This window comes from Musca vetustissima, unplaced genomic scaffold (assembly GCF_032173495.1).
Source record: "Musca vetustissima isolate MV318-11 ecotype Yass unplaced genomic scaffold, APGP_CSIRO_Mvet_v1 utg19905, whole genome shotgun sequence".
In the NCBI taxonomy this organism is placed as follows: Eukaryota; Metazoa; Arthropoda; class Insecta; order Diptera; family Muscidae; genus Musca; species Musca vetustissima.
Genome location: NW_026887752.1, coordinates 52725 through 77671, shown reverse-complemented (window position 1 = coordinate 77671; position 24947 = coordinate 52725). Strand labels below are relative to the sequence as shown.

At 35.5% G+C, this 24947-nt stretch overlaps 2 protein-coding genes across 2 annotated transcripts; both read right to left on the bottom strand.

Annotated features, from left to right (window-relative positions):
* Window positions 1–14365: 14365 nt before the first annotated feature.
* Window positions 14366–16984, bottom strand: LOC133335455 (mitochondrial import receptor subunit TOM40 homolog 1-like). Its single transcript, XM_061543730.1, has 4 exons — window positions 16733–16984; window positions 16311–16573; window positions 15815–16232; window positions 14366–14595 (listed from the first exon to the last, which is right to left on the bottom strand). The coding sequence occupies exons 1-4, from the start codon at window positions 16920–16922 to the stop codon at window positions 14456–14458; spliced, it is 1011 nt and encodes a 336-aa protein (XP_061399714.1). The 5' UTR covers window positions 16923–16984; the 3' UTR covers window positions 14366–14455.
* Window positions 16985–23210: 6226 nt separating this feature from the next.
* Window positions 23211–23784, bottom strand: LOC133335458 (signal peptidase complex subunit 2; the record flags this gene model as incomplete). Its single annotated transcript, XM_061543732.1, has 1 exon — window positions 23211–23784. A coding segment is annotated over one exon (564 nt), but the record flags the coding sequence as incomplete, so codon positions are not given.
* Window positions 23785–24947: the final 1163 nt, after the last annotated feature.

The following is a 24947-nucleotide window of genomic DNA, read 5'->3' as shown; positions in this document are numbered from 1 at the left end:
GAAAATCTGGTCAATGGTGGATTTGCCAGGTCTGAAGCCACATTGGTATGGTCCAATAATGTCATCGACCATTGGCTTCAGTTGTTCACATAGTACGCTGGATAGCACTTTATATGCGATGGGAAGGAGACATATTCCTCTATAGTTGGCACATATCGTCTTGTCTCCTTTTTTGTGCACGGGGCACAGGATGCTGAGATTCCAATCATTGAGCATGCATTCTTCTCTTCCTTCTTTATCTCTACAGGAGGATGTGCCTGCACCAAAGCTTTCGATTTGGTGTTTTACCCGTTGGTAGAATTTTCAACGCATTGTTAGAATTTTCGGACTTCATTCTGACTCCTGTACATCTCGATTTGCTCACGCTCACATTTTCCTTGTTCTTTCTTCTTTTTTCTGAAAATACGTTTCTCCTCTCTCCTTTTCTCCCGATAGTTCTCCATCGCATTATGTGTTGCTACTGTCCACAGGGTTGCCCTATATGCTGCGTTTTTCATATCAGTAGCATTACGACACTCCTGATCGTACCAAGGATTTCTTGATGGTGGTCTTTGGTACCCAAGTGTTGCTTTTGCTGCAGTCTGCCATTGTGTTTCTATTTTATTATCAGGACAAGGGTTGCTTTCGTGAAGCAGTTGGCTAAGTTGAGCGGAGTAGGCTTCTGCTATCCGTTGTGTTTGCAGCTTTTCGACGTCAAATTTCCTTGTTACATTAGATCACACCATTGCGTCTACATTAAGACGGGTGCGTACCTTGGCTGCCACAAGGTAATGGTCCGAATCGATATTCGCTCTCCGGATCGATCTGACGTCTAGAACACTGTATAAATGCCTTCCGTTTATCAAAATATGATCGATTTGATTTCTCGTTGCTTGATCAGGAGAAATCCAGGTGGCCTTATGTATATCGAGATGCTTGAATCTGGTGCTGCTAACTACCATGTTTTATCTAGGCGCTCGTAAAATATGTCTTTGGTCTGTTCATCTTTATCTTCGGTCGGAGCATGGGCGCAAATGAGACTGATGTAGAAGAACTTCGCTTTTATACGGATTATGGCAATTTGCTCATCTACTGAATCTGGAGACGAGGTCTTTTATTCTCCTGTTAACCATAAATCTCGTTTCCTTTTCCATCGCATTTCCTGTAAGGCAATAATATTGACTTTGTACTTCTTGAGTATATCCGCCAAAGCGAACACTGCGCCTGTTCGGTACAATGTGCGCACATTCCAAGTGTAGATTCGCAAATCGTGCTCCTTTATACGTTTGCGGGGGTCGTCAACATTAGGGGGTTTTGGTTTTCTTTTTCTTTGCTTTTTCATAGTAGGTTGGGTTTTCCGAGAGTGGGCAACTAACCCGACGTATCAACCCATTTTTTATAGTTCTTATGGGTGAACTCGCGGCATATTTTAGCTCACTATTTCATCGGGTGATGAAAATAGCTCCCCAGGTGGCACCGCGGGGAGGTCAGTGTACAATTGAGATGAAATAGGGACCAAGATAAGCCTGGGCTTCGCCATGTTAAAGCCAATCAGAGCCGTTGGTATCTATCATCCCCTACGCCACCCAATCCACACGACTATAGCTGTGATAATTTTTGGAAAAATCTTCCTTTAAAAATCCACCTAAAGCTGTGAAAAATATTCCTTTACATTATTTTCATTAAAAACAATGAAGTTTTGTATATAAATTATCATAAACTCTCTGTGATTATTCTAACAACTTTAAATGTTTCTTTGACCTAACATTGTTTTCATATTTTCATAGAATGTAATTTTTATGAGAATCTAATCGTTTTGTATCTTCTTAAATGTATGACAAACAACTAAACAAACAATTTCAAAACATTTACTTACTAGGAAAATGTAAAATATTTCCTTTTCCTTTCCTATACACAAAAGTATAAGAACAAAAACAGCAACAACAACAAGAAAAAACAATGTGAACTTTTATGTTACGGAAACAGGTTACATTCTTGCAAAATCCTCCATAGACCATCTCATAGCTAGCTAACTATGTACAAATTTTTGTACAAACTGTAAGTAACACACACATATACCCATACATATACACTCATTAGGCAAAAAACACGCATATAGCACAGAGAATCATAAGTGAAGACCAACACAAAGACAATGCAATAACTTGCACAGTGGATTTTTTTAAAGAATATTTTTCCAAAGAGTTATCACAGATATAGGCGTGGTTTTTTAAAGGAAGATTTTTCCAAAGATTATCACAGCTACAGGTGAGGATTGGGTGGAGTAGGCGATGATAGATACCAAGCAACGGCTGTGATTGGCTTTAACATGGCGAAGTAAAGGCTTATCTTGGTCCCTCTTTCATCTCAATTGTGGACACCGACCTCCCCGCGGTGCCACCTGGGGAGCTATTTTCATCACCCGATGAAATAGTGAGCTAATATGTGCCGCGAGTTCACCCATAAGAACTATAAAAAAATGGGTTGAGGCGTCGGGTCAGTTGCCCACTCTCGGAAAACTCAACCTACTATGAAAAAGCAAAGAAAAATAAAACCAAACCCCCCTAACGTTGACGACCCCCGCAAACGTATAAAAGACCACGATCTGCGAATCTGTACTTGGAATGTGTGAACAGAACAGGCGCAGTGTTCGCTTTGGCGGATGTACTCAAGAAGTACAAAGTCGATATTATTGCCTTATAGGAAATGTGATGGAAAGGGACAGGCGTAAGTAAATCGGATGATTACGCCCTGTATTATAGCTGCCATTACACGAGACATGAATTTGGCTGCGGATTTATGGTTAACAGGAGAATAAAAGACCTCGTCTCCAGATTCACTCCAGTAGATGAGCGAATTGCTATAATCCGCACAAAAGCGATATTCTTCTACATCAGTCTCATTTGCGCCCATACTCCGACCGAAGATAAAGTTGAACAGACAAAGACATATTTTACGAGCACCTAGAAACTACATATGATCGTTGCCCGGCCATGACATACAAATTCTGCTAGGAGATTTTAATGCAAAAATCGGAAGGGAAAATATCTTTGGCCCCACCATCGGAAAATTCAGCCTCCATAAAGAAACATCAGACAACGGCATGAGGTTGATTGACTTCGCGGCAGCAAAAAACATGGTAGTTAGCAGCACCAGATTCAAGCATCTCGATATACACAAGGCCACTTGGATTTCTCCCGATTGGACAACCAGAAAGCAAATCGATGTTGTCATAGATGGAAGGCATTCATCCAGTGTTCTGACATCCGATCGATCCGGGGAGCGAATATCGACTCGGACCATTACCTTGTGGCAGCCAAGGTACGCACCGGTCTTAATGTACCAGCAAAGGTGCGATCTAATGTAACACGGAAATTTGACATCGAAAAGCTGCAAACACAACAGATAGCAGAAGCCTACACCGCTCAACTTACCAAACTGCTTGACGAAAGCACCCCTTGTTCCGATGATAATATAGAAGCATAATGGCAGAGAATTGCCCACTCCCTACAAACTGCAGCAAAAGCAACACTTGGGTACCAAAGACCACCAACAGGAAATCCGTGGTACGATCAGAAGTGTCGTAATGCTACTGATATGAAAAACGCAGCGTATAGGGCAAGCCTGCGGACATTAGCAACACGTAATGCGATGGAGAAAAGGAGAGAGGAGAAACGTATTTTCAGAAAAAGAAGAAAGAGCAAGAAAAACGTGAACGTGAGCAAATCAAGATGTACAGGAGTCAGAATGAAGTCCGAAAATTCTACCAACGGGTAAAACACCAAACCGAAGGCTTTGGTGCAGGCACATCCTCCTGTAGAGATAAAGAAGAAAACCTGGTGACAGATACACACAGCGTGCTGAGGATCTGGAAGGAGCATTTTTAAAAACTTCTGGTATCAAATTAGTAGTGAAGTGGATACCCCAGAACCAATAATAGATGACGGTATAGAGTGTATAACACCTAGACAAGATGAAGTCAGAATAGCAATCAATCCGCTGAAGAATAATAAAGCAGCAGGTGCCGATGGGTTACAAGCCGAACTATTCAAGACTTGTTGTCAGATGCTGGTAAGGAGCATGCACCAGCTGACTAGTACAATTTGGCTAGAAGAATGCATGCCCAATGATTGGAACCTCAGCATCAGGAGAGCAAAAGGAGACAAGACGATATGTGCCAACTATAGAAGAATGTGTCTCCTTTCCATCGCATATAAAGTGCTATCCAGCGTACTGTGTGAACGACTGAAGCCAATGGTCAATGACATTATTGGATCATACCAATGCGGCTTCAGACCTGGCAAATCCACCATTGACCAGATTTTCACTCTGCGCCAAATTCTGGAAAAACCCACGTAATACACATCGACATATTCTACCTATTCGTTGACTATAAAGGCATTCGACAGCCCTATCCGTTCAGAGGTGTATAAAGCCATGTCTGCGTTTGGCATTGCTGCAAAATTAATACGGCTATGCAGGATAATTTTAACAGGCACAAGATCAGCAGTAAAAGTCGGAAAGGACCTTTCGGAGCTCTTTAATACCGAACAAGGATTCAGACAATGTGATAGTTTGTCGTGTGACCTTTTTAACATCCTGATGGAAAAGGTCATACGACAGGCAAAAGTGAATAGAAATGGCACTCTGTACACCAAACAGCACATGTTACTCGCCTGCGCCGATGACATCGACATAATGGGTCGAACATTGAGAACAGTAACAGCCACCTTTGAACAAATTGAGAAGCAGTCTGCCAAAGTGGGTCTGGCAGTAAACGGCGAGAAGACCAAGCTGATGGTCTCAACGCGCCAGACGTCCAGTAGACTCGGACCAACTTGAGAACTACAGCTTCGAGGTAGTCAAAGATTTTATATACCTTGGTACCGCTATAAATAAAACGAATGACATCAGTTTTGAAATTCGGACAAAGATAGTGATGGCCAACCGATGCTACTATGGTCTGAGCATGTGTGTCATGTGTGAGAATGGATGAAGATGCCCGAGCCTAGAAGGCATATAAAAGCGAACCAGCTGATGGTTCACGCAAAAGGGGAAGGCCAAGAATACGTTGGAAAGATCAAGTCGAAAACAACATCGCCGAAAATCGTCTTTCAAATTGGAAAAACTGAGCAAAAGACCGACGCGACCTGAAATATTTTCTAAGCTCGGCTTATGGAACGAAGGTTCTGTCACAAGGCAGCTAAGTAAGTAAGAGGTGTGAATTTTTAAAAGAAGATTTTTCCAACGATTATCACAGCTAGAGGCGTGGAATATTTTTCTTTCATAAAACCCCTGTGCCTTCGCACATTTATGCTCCTGTATAAACTGACAAATTTCTGAGATATTTTCTCTGTTTGTGTGTGAAAATGTGTGCATGGCAGACAACAAAAGAAAAAGTTACCTTTAAAACAAAAGCGTTTTGTGGCTTTCAAGCCATTTTTATGTAAAACAGTTTGAACTTTTTCTTGAAAGTTTCCCACAAAACATACGACGGAGAAGAAGAAGACATACAATAGACGAATGATAACATAATTCTACATACGGGACACATACGTTCTAGGTGGATAAAACAAAAAGGTATGACATTATACCGTCGAACAAAAACAATATGTAAAACAACAATGGCAACAACATGGACAACAGACCATATTCGAGTTTTGCATAACTAACAGGAAACGGATATGAAAGGAAAAGTCACAGCAAAATCCCGAAAGAAACTGTAACTGGAGTGCATTCTTCGTCGGATTCACAATGCAACAAGAAAAATAACAAAAAATGTTTAAGATGCCGACACAAATACTAAGACATGCTTACATACACATAGTCCAATGGCTAGTCTCGAAACTTAGGGATTTCAAATGTATATCTGGACTTACACCCTGAGCCATCTATGCGAGGTGCATTACACGATATTCCTCCATATAAAAAAAAACATTTCAAAACAATGGAACTCAAATCAAAATATTAAAAGGCTACCAACTGGCGCCAAAGCATGTAAAAATTAAAAAAAATAAGAAACAAAACCCAAAAAGATAACCCGCAAAAAAAAGTGAAATAAATGCAGATCCATTCCACCAAAGCCAAGTGGCTGCAAAAGCAAACGTAGAAAAAACTAAGCAAAGTAATTAACATGTTAAGTAGCTAAAGTTAAGGATTATACTTAAGAAAAAGTAATTACTAACTACCACTGCTTTATGGACGATGGATGGCACAGAGAAGAAAAAAACACGAGATAGCCAACACCGGCTACCAACCGTGTTGGTGAAAGTGCTCCTGTGGCCACTTCTCTGAAACTCATTAAATTTAATACAACACGATGCATAGTCCTTAAGTCTTTGCACTACTTGGCAGACTGTGTGGGTGAGGTGGAAAATTTAAAGAGGGCTTTGAGGAAAAAAGGCAAATAGTTATTTCTTTAAAGTGGTTAAATATTGTGGTCCATTACAAATTACTATTTAGCATACTTATGAAATGCAATATAAAGTGGAAATTTAGCATTTGGTAGGGATATGAGAAGATTGATTAAAGCAATGGGAAAACATTATCAGTAATTGGTGATAAAAATTCTCAGCAAGAATAATAATTGTGGATTCTCTGAAGTACTACTATCAACTTCAAAGTTTTTTAAGGAATAGAGGACGTGGATTTTTAGGGTCTAATTAAGCCTTTGTATTTTTATATTCTAAACAACTACGTTGTAAGGGTATTATAGCTTTGTGTGGTCCCAGAAGTTTGAAACACCGTGAAATATTGGTCATAGATCTACCTTTTAGTATCTCGATCGCCATGATAGTCCGTCCGTCTGCCCATTATAATTTGTAAACACGAACAGACCACAGTTATGAACCAATCGTCACGAAATTTTGCATGTAGGACGGGTTTTGGCCAAAAGAGATCCCTATTTTTGGTAATGATCAGTTAATATTTAGGAGATGAAATGGGCCAAAAACTTTACTTTTGTCTGTTTTTCAGGTCCCTCTCAAGGCCACAAATAAGAACCGAACATCACGAAATTTTGCACAGAGAAAGACCTTAGAAAAATCATGAACATCGGTCAATATTTAACGGATCAAATGGTCCCAGAAAAAAGTGAATAATTACAAAAATTTTTATTATTCTATTCCTGAAGGACATGAACCTTATAAGTTGATAGTATACACTTACATTTATATATTTACAGGGGTCTACCTATTCTTATATTATTTAGTATTACAATTACCACACTAAATGAAGTTGTAGTTTTGGTCAAGACGAGACTTATAATTATCAGTTAAGTTCGGATGATATTTAGAGGATGAAATGTAGCGAACATTTAATTTTCTGGTGTGTTTTTTTTTTTATTATGACGTCAATTTTCACCCCGGGAAATCAAGGTTCGGAAAAGATGTCAGAGTAAGAAAGAGGAGCTGTTAACCTCTAATTTGTCAAATATAGCGAAATAATGTCTATGCTGTAAATTATGTAAAATCTATTTAAATTCTATTTAAACAAAAATTCGAAATAAAAACTCAAAAGTAAGACATTCACTTGAAGGGCACCTTTGAAGTAGAACAAAGAAGAATTAAATCAGAAAAATATCAGTCTAAACTAAATGATCATGGATATAGGGGTATGTTGAACAGTATAATGTGAATATACAGTGCCAGTCACGTAATTAGCACACACCTGAAGGGAAAAGTGTTTTGATTAACCCTCGTGTTGTTTGGAATATTTTTAAATAATTTTTTATTCAAACCGCTTAGGTGTACTGTACTTGATCGATTAAGTGTGAGAACAGAAAATTATCATGGGGAATTTGTGATATATAACGGTATTTATGAAACAAGTCAAATTTGTGGGGGGCACGTAATTAGCACATGTTGTTTTTTTATATGGAGGAATAACGTGTAATGCACCTCGCATAGATGGCTCAGGTGTAAGACCAAGTATCAATTTTAAATCCCTAAGTTTTGAGACTAGCCACTGGACGGGTGTATGCCTTAGTATTTGTGCCGTTGATATTAAAAAATATATACAAAACACAAAACACTATCATGTTAACAAATTAAGTCTGATGAACCATTGTCAGAAGAAAAAGTTTAAAAATTATGTAAAATCTATTTAAATTCTATTTAAACAAAAAATCGAAATAAAAACTCAAAAGGGGATAAAATGGGATAAGTAATGTGTTCCAAATCAACACTATAAATCCAGCTGATATATTGTCGATTGTGTCTAAGCTTGAATGTAATAAGTGTCCTGGCTATGACAACATTTCAACAATATTTCTTAAAGAATACATACAAGAATTATGTCCTGTATTTGCAAACATTTTTAATAAAATGATAAGCATTTCCATATATCCTGATGCATTAAAAATTCATAAGGTAATACCTATACCTAAGAAATGTGATGCTAAATCGTATTCTGATTATCGGCCAGTTGCTGTATTATCTGTAGTAGATAAAATATTTGAAAAGATCTTGTTTGACAAGTTATCGGATTATTTTGAAAGCAATAATCTTCTTTATGACATGCAGTTTGAATTTAGGAAAAGTTGTAGTACGATGGATGCAATTTTAAATTTAAACCATAATATTTGTTTGGGACTAGACAGAGGATATAATGGTGTAGCTGGTATATTTTTTGATCTTACCAAAGCTTTTGATTTGGTAGATCATAATAGTTTAATTGAGAAATTGCAGTATTATGGTGTAAACGGAAAGGAAATTTTGTTATTTAAAGATTATCTTGCAAACAGAAAACAGTATGTTCAAATAAATGAGGCAAGAAGTTGCATGGGTGATATAAATTTTGGAATACCGCAGGGAAGTGGATTAGGTCCCCTATTATTTTTGATTTACATTAATGACATAAAAAATGTATCCCTTGACGGCAAGTTAATAATGTTTGCTGATGATTTATGTTTACTGTATCCCTATAAGCATGATATTGAATTGAAAGTGAGAATGGATCGTGATGCGGCTTTGATTGTTGAATTTACTCGATTGAATATAAACCCAAGCAAAACTAAAATAGTTCGATTTCGTCCTTATTTGTCAAGAGATGATTCTACTTCGTTTAACATCTATGTTGATGGGGAAGTCATTAATGAGACACTATCTACTAAGTACTTAGGAGTAACACTTCAAAGCAATCTATCCTGGGATTTGCATATAGATAATGTTAAAAGTAAGATAGCGCCTGCAATTGGAATCCTATATAAGATGCAAAATAATTTAAACTTAAGAACTAAGCTTTTAATATTTGAATCACTTATTCAATCACATTTAAATTACTTGGCTATTCTTTATGCTTACAAGAAGTCTTACAATTCATTAAAATTTTTGCAATGCATGCAAAATAAAGCTTTAAAAACTATTTACAATTTGCCCTTGAGATATTCCACAGAGTCATTATATAGGGACTTTGCACTAAATGTATTACCTATTCATGGACGACATATATATCAAACTCTAGTTTATATTTTCAAAAATATCAAACAAATTGGCCACCATACAATCACTATTCTACAAAACCAAAATAATGTGCACACAAGAAATCAGAGCAACCTGCGAATCGCATGATGTAGATTGGAAAAAACCAAACAAAGGATTGATTATATTGGCAGTAAAAGATATAATGAATTGCCACCAGATATAAAATCACTACAGAATATTTCGAAATTTAAGTCTGCCTGTAAAAAATACTTATGTTCCATAAAAGAAACACTTCTAGTATGAATGTTTACTAAATTTATATTTTTTAATTAAATATTAACATTTAATGATGTAATTCTAAATGTTGCCAATTGCCTCAATAATGCCACTAGGGCGCTGAGGCCAAAATACAGAAATGTAAATAAATATAAAAATTTAATAATAATAAAAAAAGTAAGGCATTCACTTGAAGGACACATTTGAAGTAGAACAAAGAAGAATTAAATCAAAAAAATTCCAGTCTAAACTAAATGATCATGGATATAGGGTATGTTGACCAGTATAAGAATATATCACAAAGCCATGATATATACATTTCCATAACTACCTACACTAACAATCATTAGTACGAATTTCCAAAACTTCCGACATACTCCAATCTAAATTCCAAATTTCATGTTGCAGCTCTATCGATTCGCCCAAATACATATTTTGTATCAAACTTAGTACTTTTTCAACCGAGTTCGCTGAAATTTGGAATATCCGGCTTTTATTGGGTACTTAAGGGAACCCCCCCATTCTCGATTTTTTATTTTTAAGATTTTAAATGGGCTGGTAAATGAATACCAATGCTTGTTAAGGTTTGTAACTTTGCACATATATATTTGAAGATTTAAAAAGGAAGAAAAATAATTTACAAAAAAATTTTGTTGTTGTTTTGTTGTTGTTTTTTGTGATCAAAGAAATGTCCTTATTTTTGATGGCGGGCATGATAACTCCTCACTGGAACATCGGAATTCGAAAATTCCAACGGTGTTAGAAAGAGTACATGTCTGGCTCTCGTATGAACTAGGATTATTGACCTCGCTCTAAAATTAACAAAATGGCGGACCTTTGAAAAAATATTTTTGAAAAATCACCGATTTTTTACCAAAAACCAAGTTAAAAAATAAGGAAGATCTTCACCGATTGGCTTTATCCTAGTTCATACGATAGCAGCACACTCACAGAGAAACGTGTAAAAATTTGAAATCGATTGGGTTATTAGTTTTTGAGTTATCGTGCCCGCCATTCGCAAAAAAATGTTTAGAGAAAAACGCGTTTAAAGTTTGAGAAGCCCTTCAGCCGTCACTTGATGCTGACACAATAAATCGGCTATATCTTCAAGAGTTCTTGAGATTTTAACTTGAAATTTTGCAGGGACATTCTTGAATTAGTGTAGATTGGAATTAAGTCAACAAAAATTTTGACCCCGAGAATGGGGGGGGGGTCCCCTTAATTTCTAAACAAAAATATATATATAGGTCCACTTTTTCTGCTAGCCCCCATATAACGGTACCCCCTAATGTTCAGTATTTTGGGGGTCTTGATTGGATTTTTCCACCGAATTGGCTGTTATTTAGTATTTTGAGTTCTTAACAGGTACCAAATCTCTCCACAAAAAATTATGAATATAGGTCCATTTTTTTGGATAGCGCCCAATTTTCGGTATTTTGGGGTTCTTGAGAGCGTTTTCCAACCAATTTCGCTGCAATTTGGTATATGGTAGCAAATCTCCCTACCAAAATAATCGCCACTTTTTGGGGTAGTCTCCATATAACGTCCTTTTTTGTATTAAAACAGTTTTTTGTATAAAACAGTTTTTGTTCCGCGTTTGGGTTTGGTTCTAAGACTCTGTTGTAATCATTTCACCTGCGGGAGATATCGAGATAAAAAACTAGAATGTAAGGTTCGATAATGAACTATAAATAAACTATAGCCCGCATTTAGCCCCCCATATTAATATTTAGCGTAAATAAATGTATTCTGATGCAAAAGACTAGTTCTAACACGATGTAATCAACATTGGTCCCGCTTAAGGTATAGCCTCCAGGGACGTACACATACAATTTTTTTTCTGCAATACCAATTTTCATGGTGGGTCCCAACTTCGGACTTGATCTAGACTTCGTAAAGATAATAGACTGTGCAAAGTTTGGTTCAAAACTGACTTTTTTGCACAATTTTGACCATATTGTGTGGGAGGTACCAGAAGGAGTGGACCGATATTCCCCATCATCGAACTTGAACTAAGTTTGGAAGAAATAATAGAATGTGCAAAGTTTGGATGAAATCCAAAGAAACATGGAGTCTAGAACCAATATTTCCATGAGGTACATTTTCACCCTATCAAAGTGTATACACCATCATTAGCCATAAGGCTGAGGGTATAAATATATATTAAAAATTGCTGAAATTCATATTTGGTGTACATGGTTTACATAGTCGATTTGTAGAAATGTCGGGATAGGTCTACTTTTCAAATTTTCTTTAATTTGTCTTTAAAATGTCTCATATTTGTTTAATTTATACCACACTGACATCTACATTTCAAATTAGGTACTGTTATTTTCATTTTCTTCGAAACACCCTGTTTAATGTTTTTCGACAATTACAGGTTGATTCAAAAAATCTATTCCTGAACTAGCAAGAATCATCAATTTATCAAAATTGTTTTTTTTTTCTCTTTGTATTTCGAAAGTTCGATGAGAAAACCAACAAATTCCCTGTTTTTTTTTCTATAAAATAAAATCTCTGGTGTTTTTTTTTTTAAAGAAGGATATTAGGTTTTACGCAAAAAGAATATTATTTTTATATAAGAAAGACGTAAGCTTTCTGATCTTCAGGTCATCAATACGAGCTCATTCTTCTGGATAAATAGGGCATAACACTTCAACATAATCCAAATTTTATCACATCGAAATATGGATTTAAGCATCCAAATATTGCTATGTTCCGTGCTGCAAGAATCTTCTTGATTTTACTATTTTCTTTGATATCACAAATGATAATTGGTTATCGTATTAAAAAGTAATAGATTCTTGCAGAACGAGAACAGGCCAATTATGCTCGATCAAAATGATTAAAGACAATTTGGATTCGATTTTTATGTCTTTCGATTAGATTTAAATCATAAACGGACTTTTTGAAGAACTGCTATAAATAGAAGACTAATAGCCCATGCTCTTCTGCCTCTTGAAGAAAAAATCGAAGGTCTGACGTTTTAGATAAAAAATCGCATAAAAACGTTTAAAAGTTTTCTGGTAAAAAAATATCAAAAATTGTTTCTTATTGTGTTCAATGAGTTGTGGTCTTAAGACCTCGCGAAAGATAGGACATATGAGATTTTTTGTAGTCATAAGCAGATAAAGGTTTTTGAGTGTAAATAGAAACATGTTTTTTGTATCGAAGGGTCTTCTAAATAGAATATCTCAAAAGATAGTGTAATTTCCAAAAATCTTTTATAGATAGTTAGACAATTTCCAAATACCATATAGCCAATTTTACTCTAAATAGAAATTCTAAACGATTTCTGTAAATTAAAACCCTTATAAAATGTCTTCTATAGACAGATGTCGGATTTTTAAAAATTAGTCCATTGCATAAAATATTTCTACATATTTTTGAATAATATCTCAATAGATTTTCAATATAAGAACAAATAATTTTTTTCTTTTCAAGAATAACTATGAAAAATCGTAGAATATTTTCATGAAACCCCAAAATAAAATTTCATTCAATTTTGGGAATAACTTCCTAATGATTGAAATAGTAACGAATCTTAGAAAGCCTTTTGAAATTTTAGATAATATTATGCGGAATAAAAACTGCATTGTTTATTTTGGTTTTTTGGTCAACAAAACACTTTTATTTCGGTTTTTAAATTTGTTTTTCATTTATAATATTGATTTAAAACTACTACCGACTGTTGTAACTAATAATAATAATAACTTATTGACTATGAATTAATAAAAAAAAAGAAAAGAGAATTTTGCATTTAGCAATATAATTAAAACCCAGATAAATGTGAATATTATCATTATATTAAAACCTAAAGGCAATTTGAATATAATTAAAAGAATACGATATCAAAAGAAATAAAATTTTGATTTCCATGAAATGCATCAATGCATCAATTATTTTTAATTTATAAATTTAAAAACAATGTTAATTGTTAGGAAGTATTTATGTTAGGGTGTGTTGTTAATAAAATGTTATTTTTAACGGAGAAAAACATCATTAATTGGAGGTAATGAAGGTATTCAAATTAGAAAACGTTTAAAGGAACTATTTCAAAAAAATAATGGAGGAGATATTTATTTGAATTAATGATAATAACAAAAGGAAACAAATTAGAATTGTATGTTAAAAAAAACTATTGTTGATGGATCGGATTATGGCTTAAGAGGTAATTAAATTGTAAATTGTTCTAAAACAAGGTGATTAGTTCCGGCAAAACATAATATTACATTAAACCTAAACAAATGCAATATTGAAAACATTAATTTAAAAGGATAAACAATAATCCTCAATAAAAAAAAAAATATGTAAAAAAACAATATTGGCGGTGTTGATGGCAGATGGCAGATGGGCAAAATATATATAGTTACAAAGCAATCAAAGATCTAATTGTTGTAGTATCCGCTCGTCTTTTATATTGCTCTTTATAGATACCACAGTCCGAAATCTAAATACTTTCTTACTAATCTCAAATGGAAAAAAGAAAACGAATATTTTGGGTTTTCATGAAAATTCTAATGTGTGTTTTTCCAATTTATCAATTTTATTGGATGTAGTTTTCTCTTTCATTTGTTCTCTTTTTTTCTTTGTGTTGGAAGGAAGCATTGTCATAGTTTGTTCATATTCAGATTTTTTTCTAAACTTGGGTAATTGAATTAATTTCTGCTTCTGATGAATTTGGGTAATTTTGTTTTTGTTTGTTTTCATTTTTGTAGTTTTATTAAAGACTTAACCATAATCCTTATTGCTCTGTATATATATTTCAGGTTTTACGGTTAACCAATAATAAGTCCACATCCTAATCTAAATTGATTTTTGGTATGATTCAAACGTCCACTTAATGCAAATGAAAATGGCAATGGCTGCAAACGTTTCTCTAATACACCGCACACATTCCAATTGGAGTCAAAGGAACCTGAAATAAAACAAAACAGGCGTCATTAGGTGAGTATAAAAATTTGAATAGAAGTAAACAAAATCAAAACACTGAAGATTGAAAATTTTCCTTAAATTATTTTTAAAGTCTTCTAGAATTATAAGACCTTCAGTAGTTCTTCTTTTAATAAAAATATAATAAAAATCTGTACATGGTCTCTATACAGACCAATTGGTCTTTATAAAGACCTATAGTATCTACGCAGACAAATTGGACTTTATAAAGACCTATAGTCTCTACGCAGACCAATTGGTCTTTATAAAGACCTGTAGTCTCTACACAGACCAATTGGTCTTTATAAATAATAATAAAGACCTATGGTCTCTATACAGACCAATTGGTCTTTATAAAGACATAAAGGTCATTTAGCCTTTCAAAGACCTATGGTCGCTATACAGACCAATTGGTCTTTATAAAGACCTTTAGTATCCACACAGACCAATTGGTCTTTATAAAGACATGTGGTCTCTATACAGACCAATTGGTCTCTATACAGACCAATTGGTCTTTATAAAGACCTATGGTCTCCATACAGACCAATTGGTCTTTATAAAGACCTCTGGTCTCTATACAGACCAATTGGTCTTTATAAAGATCTATGGTCTCTATACAGATCAATTGGTCTTTATAAAGATCTATGGTCTCTATACAGACCAATTGGTCTTTATAAAGACCTATGGTCTCTATAAAGACCAATTGAACTTTATAAAGACCTATGGTCTCTATACAGACCAATTGGTCTTTTTACAGACCAATTGGTCTTTATAAAGACCTTGGATCTGGTCTCTATACAGACCAATTGGTCTTTATAAAGACCAATGGTCTCTATACAGACCAATTGGTCATTATAAAGACCTATGGTCTCTATACAGACCAATTGGTCTTTATAAAGACCTATGGTCTCTATACAGACCAATTGGTCTTTATAAAGACATATGGTCTCTATACAAACCAATTGGTCTTTATAAAAAGCTATGATCTCTATACAAACCAATTTGTCTTAATAAGGACCTATGATCTCCAATTGGTCTTTATGAGGAATAACTTTTAAAGGTTACTTTTGAAAAAAAAACTAGAATCTGAGGGCTTTCCAAAGGTCTATCCATATAAGACAGTGTATAATCTTCTACATATCCTCCTTCTTCGCCTGAATAAATCTTCAAATTAAATTACAAAACCCTAAAACAGTCCCACTTACCTCTAAAAACGAGATCAGCCTTTGGCAAATCCACTTGATAACCTAAGGTAGCAACAGACTCTTGCATTCTTAGACTGGTCTCAACCTCGACACCGATTTGTAATTGTTCACTGGCTTTTTGGTAGTAGCAAATGTGTACACCACCGGGACCCAAGGTACCTGACCATGTCGCATCACCACTGGTATAACGGCCGACCGCGGAGAGTACAGCAATTTGTCCACCGGGAACATTAGGGCCATACTGATAGGCTAATTCAGCACCTAAAGCAATGCTCTTGGTAACCGATTGCAAATAGTGGCCAACAAATACACCGGAATTGTTGAAAATATTTGGATTACCCACAGTCAGAGAGGCAGTAAAATCATCACCACGATAATCTGTTGTTAGTTGGGCAGCGGTAATTTTCGATTCTTGAATCTTAAATCAAACAGGGCAAAAATAACAAGAAATAATAAAATTACAACAACAAAAATCACAATCTCAATATTTACAAACCTGCGAGGCAAATTTACAACGGATACGGGGTGAGAATTGATGAATAACATTGGCATTCAAATTACCCGATGGATCGATGTCACCCAACAGCACGGGGAAAGCCTCCGATGGACTGTATTGTTTGGTACCCACATATGTAGCCCCGAATCTATAACCACTGGGCTGTGTGCTGCACAAGTTGAGTGTGTGCGACACTTGGAAGTGGTTGCTAAGGCCCTTGTTCAGCATTACCTTTGCCCCCTCAAAGGTCATTGCCTGGATATCTGCAAATGACAATTAAATATTTGTAAAATTACATAAATTCGTAAAAGTTTCATTCAGAGTTCCATATTAAAGTATTTTCTACACATGTTGTAGGTTATGTCATCAGCAGCGAACCAGCAATAACCCTCATATCGAGCGATTAGCATTGGACAACATACCTTTACATTTTTTATGCAATTCTTCAACGGTGCCGGGATTTTCCAATTTAACATCGGCTACCGGTGTGCTCTCCACAGCTGCAAGGCCAGCTGGAGCTGGTGGTGGTGCTGGTACTCCCGATTTAGCCGCCTTGTCCAGAGATGCCGCAGCGCTGCTCGGCGTTGACGATGCTGCCATAACATTACCCATTTTGCTGTGCTTTGATTTCTTCTTGCTCTACTCGGTGTTGTACTGCTACTGCTGCTCGGTGTTCTGCTACTTCGTTGTTGTCGTATTTACACACACACACTCGCTCTGCTCACTCTGTCTACTATCGAACGTACGAATTTTCTTCTGTCACAAAATACGTTCGATTCGGAGTTAATGTTTCAACAAAAATTGACTGAAAGTTCACTTCGTTTTATTTATTTACAGAAAATTTGTCGTTTTATTGTTGTTATAATTCCCGACACTCCGAAAAATGGGTAATTTTTTTCCTGCTAACATTCATATAAGCAGACTTCAACGAAAAAGAGCCATGTCGAGAATGACATTTGTGTGGTGAGAATGTCATACGAATTCTGTACATGACACGTGCGTGGTGAAATTATAAAAAAATCTGTGCAGAGATGGGAGTGTTGGAATTTCATCACATTGCAATTTGTTTATTTTAATTTTATTAAAAAAATCAAGAAAAAATGTCGCAGATATATATCCTCAGTATGGGATATATGAAGAATACACTTATCCTGTCGAAATCACTGTCTATACGCGATTTGTTATACCCTGCACAACCATTTTGTAAGGTATTATAGCTTTGTGAAAATATTCTTGCTCAGTCGAAATAATCGATTAATATTTAGGGAATGAAATTGACCCAAAACGTTATTTTTGTCTATTTTTCTAATCGCTCTGTAGGCCAAAATTATCACATGATCATCACGAAATTTTACCCAGAGAATAAAAGAATAAGAGTAAGCGTGAGTGTTTTCAATTTGTCAATCTGCCAAGGGCTTTTTTAATGATGATCGGTCAATATTCAGCCGGTCCTAGATCAATCTGAGTAAAATTAATGCACTAACATCCTAAGGCGTAAATGTTCACCCTTGGAAAACAAAATTCGGAAAATATGCCAAGAATAACCGTTGACCTCTAATCGGCCAATAGGCTTCAAATATCACGAAATATTGCCCAAGCTCAAAATATAGAGCAGCAGTAAGTTAAAGTTCCGTGGTAGTTGTGTATGGTATTATATGTTCAGCCTCGTCCGACTATACTGCTCCGCTCACTGGTTTTAAAATTGTGACCGTTTGTGGTAATGGTACTAGAATTTGCCCTATAGGTTTTTTAAAATTAATATTACAATGTCTAACTAATGAATCAAATCGAATATTCCGTTCGGTTCGTATGAGTTTCCGAACTTGATCTAGTTTTCGTAAAAACATTATTTTTTATTATTCGCAGTTTGGATCGAATCGGACCCACCATTCGTTTGATAATGCATTTAAAAAATGTTCAAAGTTTGGCATTTTGCGGTACCAGAAGGGGTGAACCGATAGGCTCCATCTTCGGACTTGATCTAGGTTTGGTAAAAATATTACGTTGTGCAAAGTTTTGGAAAAAATGGGATGTTCCGTTCGCTACGTATGAAATTTATATTTTTCAAAACGTTGACCCTTTGATAGTGAGGTACTATAATGAGTAAACCAAAGATTATTATTTAAAAAAAAATCGGACCACCCATTTGTTTACATAACCATTTTGTGGGGCAGATACCAGAAGAAATGGACCGGTATTGTCTATCTTCAATCTTGATCGTAGATTGAAAGAAGTATTAAAATTCAATCATTGGATGAAATGATTTACTCCCATCTAAAGTCGTCGTGCGCCGAAGACAGGCAAACATTTGAAAAGCGAATCGAAATTGTCTGAAAAGGTTCCCAATAAAGTTGCGGTCTGAAATCAATATTTTAAATATTTATACCCTGATTAACCGTAACGTTGAGAGTACAAAAACGAATTTGTGATTTATTTGACATTCCGAGCTCTTGGAGGGCGACAAAAATATTTGCAGATCATTTTTCATAATTTCCCGCGTAAATTATGAAAAAGGACTCAATTAGAGCAGGACGTATGATAGAATAGATATGGTGTTGCTTGATTAATCAAACGAATTTTATATTGCCAATCACATCAAGCTGATCGAGGACGTCAAGTTTGATATGTAAAATCATGATGTGCGTACGACTAGCGTCAAATTCAGAGTTAAACATGAAGATCAACAAGGTGATGTGATATCTACGGAACTATTTAAACTTTTGTATTCCACGCCCACAAGACGGCATTGAGATTATTACATACCCGTATATATTGCACATGCTGCTGCTGGCATATGAAAATATCCTCCATGAAGTCAGCGGTCACATGGATAGCCATGGTATAATAATAGAAGGTAACAGCAAGTGTTGTTGTACAAAAAACGATACAACAACCACATGGAAATTTGTTGTTGTAAGTTCTACTAGTGTCAACTCATTTGACAGAAAAATGTAAACAAAGGAACAAAATATCATCAAAATTTTTTTATTTTGAAAATGAAATATGTTCGAATCCTCAAAATAAAAATTGAAAAACATGAATGAAAATCTATCAAATTTATATTTCTATCTATTCCACATCTTTCCTATAATTGAGTCATTGCCATATATATGTGTAACACATATGGAAATGCTGGGAATAGCGAGTTATTCCTTGAAGAAAGATTTGCTTCCTCAAACTTTCCCAGCAGGCAGATTGAATAAATTGAGTACAGGAGCACATTTAATAAAGAACAATTTTAAATTGTATGAGTTCCCAATTTTCCTGTTGGGTGATTTTTAAAAACATAATTTGTTAAATTCATATTGACACTAGTATTACGTTGGAATCAAATCAGCTGGGATTTGCTGTTACCTTTTATAATTGTACAATGATGGATAGCATAGGGAATTCCGACCACCCCAAAATTCTATGCGTCACATTCGATAGTCCCTATAGAAATCCGCGCATTCTCAATATCGTTAGAAGTAGGAACAAGTTTCTCAGGTCTCTAGGCGGCAGAACATGGGAGGTGGACAAAGATGCGACTCTAGGTTGGTTTTCTGACGTACAGGAAAAGCAGGAGTGAACAAAGGTGGTGTATCAGCCTCAATTGCCCAAAAACCAACTTAATTATTCCCTTATTCACTATGGACTGTTGAGTCCATATATACAGGACACAGCCTTTTTCAACCTGAAGTTAGAAGCAGAACAAGATTGAGCGTATTCTTTTACAGGTGCCTAAAAAATAACATATTCCAAAAATCCCTAAATTAGCGAATATCGAAGGTACCGTTTTATTTGGCTTCTTTTATGGATTCTCCGAATAAAATATCGTAGTGTTACTAAGTATGGAGAGGGGAACAAAGCATTTATTTTCATTTTAATGGGTTAAAATTGACTGTCACTGTATTATATTGTTTTTGACATATTACACACGTCGTATTATAAGTATTCCCACCATAGACAATCACAACACAACTATGTCACAAAAAACCAACCGCTGTACTATTAGAAAAAGGCGCGTAAAATTTAATTTGCGTCGCAAATTTCATTCATTTGCCAGACTTCTGAATGAAAAGTTGTGTTTAACAATGCCTCCGAAGAAAAGAGCAGCAACCAAGGTAAATTTATTTAATTTTATACCAATATAATTTCTAATAATATTTCAATTTCTAGGAATCTTCTTCCTCTGCGGCGAAGAAATCAAAAATCGAACCAGAAGAACTGAAACCAAACTGTCCAGTTCTCTATATCGAATGCTGCCGTTCCTGATCCGTATTTAGACGGCGGGCAGAAGCACTGCACCGTGAGATTTTAAATTTGTTGAAACCTAAAATAGATTTACAATTGTCTATTAATTTCGATGGTCCGCCAAGACGTGGGGCGTTTGAGGTGGCCATATGCGAGTTGCCCTCCAGTGAAATTGAACAACGCAATCTCATATGGACGGGTATTAAGCGTACACCAAGGGCTCAAAAATTCCCTGATCCAGGTGAAATGGTTGAGATGATTAAAAAACATCTAAAATTATCTTCGGCTTATGATGAAATAAAGGAGGAGGTGGAAGATATTAAAGAGAAGCAAGAAGAAGAGGCGGGGGAGAATGAAGAAACAAAAGTGATTGTCAAAGATGAAAAACCCAAGAGAGGAAAGGGAAAATCTGTGACAAAAGGTGAGTCTAATTCCCCCAATGCCCCCGATGACGCTGATAAAGAGAAAATTAAAGCCACCGCAAAACCATCTTCAACCAAAACCACCACCTCGTCTAAGCGTGGACGTTCTAAAAAGAAATAATTTCAAAATTTGCATTTCCTTTTCAAATTCTTTCCATGGGATTTTTTGTCAAGTTTAGCACTTATGACTTTGATAGTGGTAAAACCTTATTAGGAGCCCTATCAAATGAATTTCTCTTTTGCTACTGATAAAATGATCGTGGAAAAATTTGGAGGGGAGTCGGATTTTTGAATTGTTTTTGTTAAGTTAGTATAACATTAAATTGAATAAAATAAAAATTGTTATACTGAATTAAATTCTACGAGAATTTTTTTAAACTATATCAACGACCTTGTGAGAAAATTTTTTTATTGTGGCCCAATCGTCGTAATGTTTTATTTGGGACCTCAAATTTATCATATTCCTATATTTACAACAATACTGACCGAAATCCATGTTTCGGTAGTCTGAAATCCTACGAGTAAACCTTGGCAGACCTAGGTGAAGTCCATTCCATAAAGGTCTAACAATTTCGGATTATGTCAAACGTAAGGAATGGTCGCGGATCGTTTTCAATTTGTACGGTAAATAGTCCCAGAGGAACAAATTAAAATTATTTAATTTTTCCTTGCGAAAGTCCATAAAAATAGGCCTCCATTGGGTCTCCTATTTTCATATTGATTTTAAAACTAAAAAAATATGGATATCTTTACGAAGCGATTGAGCTTTTAATTGCAAAAAAATTCTTGTCGATGATGTTCTTTCCTTTGCACCACCCATTTTTGGTATAGTGAAGGTCCTAGAGTGTGGAATCGAAGCATCTGTTTTTATACCCTTGGCATTATGGCTAATGTGCTTCAAAGAAATATTGGTTTTATACCCCAAGATTTTTAACCAAATCCGTTTAAACAATTTGGAGCCAATTTTTTCAAATGTACAATGTTGGAAAATGGGATATAGCGGTCCATACATTCAAGTACCTCGTTCCGTTCTTCTGTGCGCACGAATATTCTCCAAGGGAGTAACCGATTTCATCTAAACTGTATATTTCAGACATAAATCGAGTTCCACTCTTTCTGGTAACTCCCCCGAAAATAGTAAAAAACATTGCTGAAAATTAATTTTGTAACATGCAAACAGACTATCTGATTTGAATCGAATTTTGCACAACCATATATTTTAACCTAACCTGTATAATGTTGGAAAATGGGATATATCGGTTCATACCTTCAAGTACCACCCCCACAAAGAGTTAATATTTAAAAGCTGCAAATCTCATTAGAAGCGAACAAAAATTATTCATCCAAACTTTACAAAAATATTATATAAACTTTCGTAATATTTCTACCACTCTTAGAACAAGAAAAAATGGGTCGCATGACCCACTCCTTCTGGTACCTCCCCAAAAAGCGTTAAAATTTTAAATATTTATAAATCCCATCCAAAGCTTAAAGCATGGGGACTTTCCCAAACTTAAATCACATTCAAATATGGAGAATATAGGTTCACTCGTCCGGGAAACTCCCACACAAAATGGTCAAAATATTGCCGAAATTACAGTCCACTCCTTCTAATAGCTCCCCCACAAAGGTAAAAAAATCTTGAACATTTTGAAATTCCCAACTTTGCTATTCTTAATATTTTTAACAAGTCTAAATCTAGTCCAAAGATGGGACGAATTTGTCCACGCCATAGACTGAGGGCATATGTCTATCGGCAGCACCGACGGAACCAGACCTCCTTCCCAAACAACTTAAATATAGGTCCATATGTAAACATAGCCTTAATTTAATCGCCCCTTGATGAATTGGAGGTTTATATGACGATTAAAGGGAATTTAGATTTGAAATTCAATACAATATAAAATACAAGGGTCACATGGGACTAACGAAAGGAAATATCGTTGTAATCGGGGCTGGCCATTATATGTGCTTTCAAAACGATGCGGGACAGGGCATTTAACTTACTTGCTTCAATACTTCAACATGGCTTTAGAACGATTCAAAACAATTGTCCATCTAACTATAAATATTAAGATTCCAATACTTCATTCTTTTTTTAATTATTTATTATGTTGCATTTATTTATTTTTCTCATTCCTTTAAACACACAATACTTGTGTTGTTGCTCTTGCTGCTACGTCTTCTTCTTCATCATCTAACATTAAATTTTCATCCTCCTTTTCTTCCATATTAATCAAATCATCACCATCAAGCTACTTGTCTTTCCTTTCATCGGACAACGAATTAAACAGACGATTAACTTCATTGGCCACTTGTTTGTCGACAACATAACCATTGGAATCGATGAAGAATGCACACGACTTAACACTGGTCGCCTCTCTCAGCGATTTCGAATCTTTAACGGATAGCACCAACGTATATTTATCATCATATTTTTGCATATCTGAACTGGCTTCCCATGTTCGCTGCGAACCATTCGATAGCTTTTCAATGGCCACGGCAAAGGTGCCCTTTTCACGGAATGTTGTGTGCAATGTAAGAATACCCATCAGAGCAAAATAAGCAATAACGCATAGCATCAAGACGGGTTTCGATTCTGGGAATGGATGTGTAAAGTCCCAGCAGTGAGCCAAGACAGCAACACCAACAGCCAAGGTGCAAAATACCAAGCGGGTGTTAATTAAACCGAATTGTTCCTTCAATTGAGGACGGGTTGAGAAGAGGGCATTTTTAACAGCATCATCGAGAGCATGTTTGACAGCAGTGGCATCCCATTTGTTGATTTTCACCGCCTGCAAAAAGTAAGTAGACAATAAAAATTAATTCACACGGACTGGCTGACACCTGCTTAAAAAAGGAACAAGAAAAACAACCACTGACACGACCCAATAATTGTTTTTGCAAAAACCATGACGTGGTTCACCACAAATTACAATATTGGCAAACTTCTTGGTAGTCAATATGTGGATTTTTTTAAATATTCTGTACCTCTTCAACAAATTGTTGCTTCTCGTTATTCTTCGTCATTGTTTCAGCGTTTAAATTTTTACTATTTTCCCTAAAATATTTTTATCCTGCTTCCCAAAATTTGTTTGTGCTGAAAAGTGACAACGCGACACACGGTTGTTTTATGAAAATAAACCGCACATGGTTGCATGAAATAGTATGTTGAAAAGTCAAACATGTATTAAGGGTTCTTTAGATAAAATAATTGTAATGAAATTAAATTGAGGTATAGATTAAAATAATTGATCTGTTCCAGTACTTTTTTAATAGTAAATCTAGTAAAAGGGAAACATTTCAAAATTGCCCTCAGAGTACAAAGTAATTTGAAAAGTTCTCCGATTTTTCTTTACCACAGGTATCTAGTAAATATGCAAAATATATGGCAATACTTCAAAGTCAACATAACAGCCAATCATGAAGTAGGCATTCCTGTTTACCATTTGTATATCTCGGGAAATTTCTCGAGTAAAAAGTTTACAAAGAGAACGCCATTTTATTTTGTGCTCTCTTAAATTTGATTTAATGTTTTACCAGTTTTGTGGGTTGAGGAACGGTTTTCGAGTAAAAAGTTGCAAAACATGTAAAATGAGTAGATTCTTTCAGGTTCTGGAACGGAACTATAGTGTACCATGATGGCGATAGAATTCGCAATAATGGAGGTCGACCCTCATACAGTCGAAATCGACTATTATGACATCGTTTTTATCGGCATATCGGTTATAACGACAAAATGCTAAAAAATTATAATTGCTTTTAAGGCCACCTCTCAGAAAAAATCTGAAATTTTTATTCAATGAATCCCTTTGTGATCCCACGATCGTTGAGCCGAAATTGGCTCCCACAATTGGTCGCTTACCACCTAAAATTACGTTGGTAAAAAAACGTTGGTAACTTCGTACCTTAAAATGTTTCACTGTTTGCAGTCAGAGATTCGAACGGAAACTTATTGGTACCGGATCGTCTCAATAAGTTT

What these genes read in the sequence shown, in the direction of transcription:
- LOC133335455 (XM_061543730.1), bottom strand. Translation starts at nt 16,922, where the DNA reads ATGGGTAATGTTATGGCAGCATCGTCAACGCCGAGCAGCGCTGCGGCA. An exon ending in GTTGTAAATTTGCCTCGCAG is followed by an intron (nt 16,233 to 16,310) that starts GTTTGTAAATAT and finishes GTTTGATTTAAG; the next exon opens with ATTCAAGAATCGAAAATTAC. An exon ending in GGCTGATCTCGTTTTTAGAG is followed by an intron (nt 14,596 to 15,814) that starts GTAAGTGGGACT and finishes GTTTTATTTCAG; the next exon opens with GTTCCTTTGACTCCAATTGG.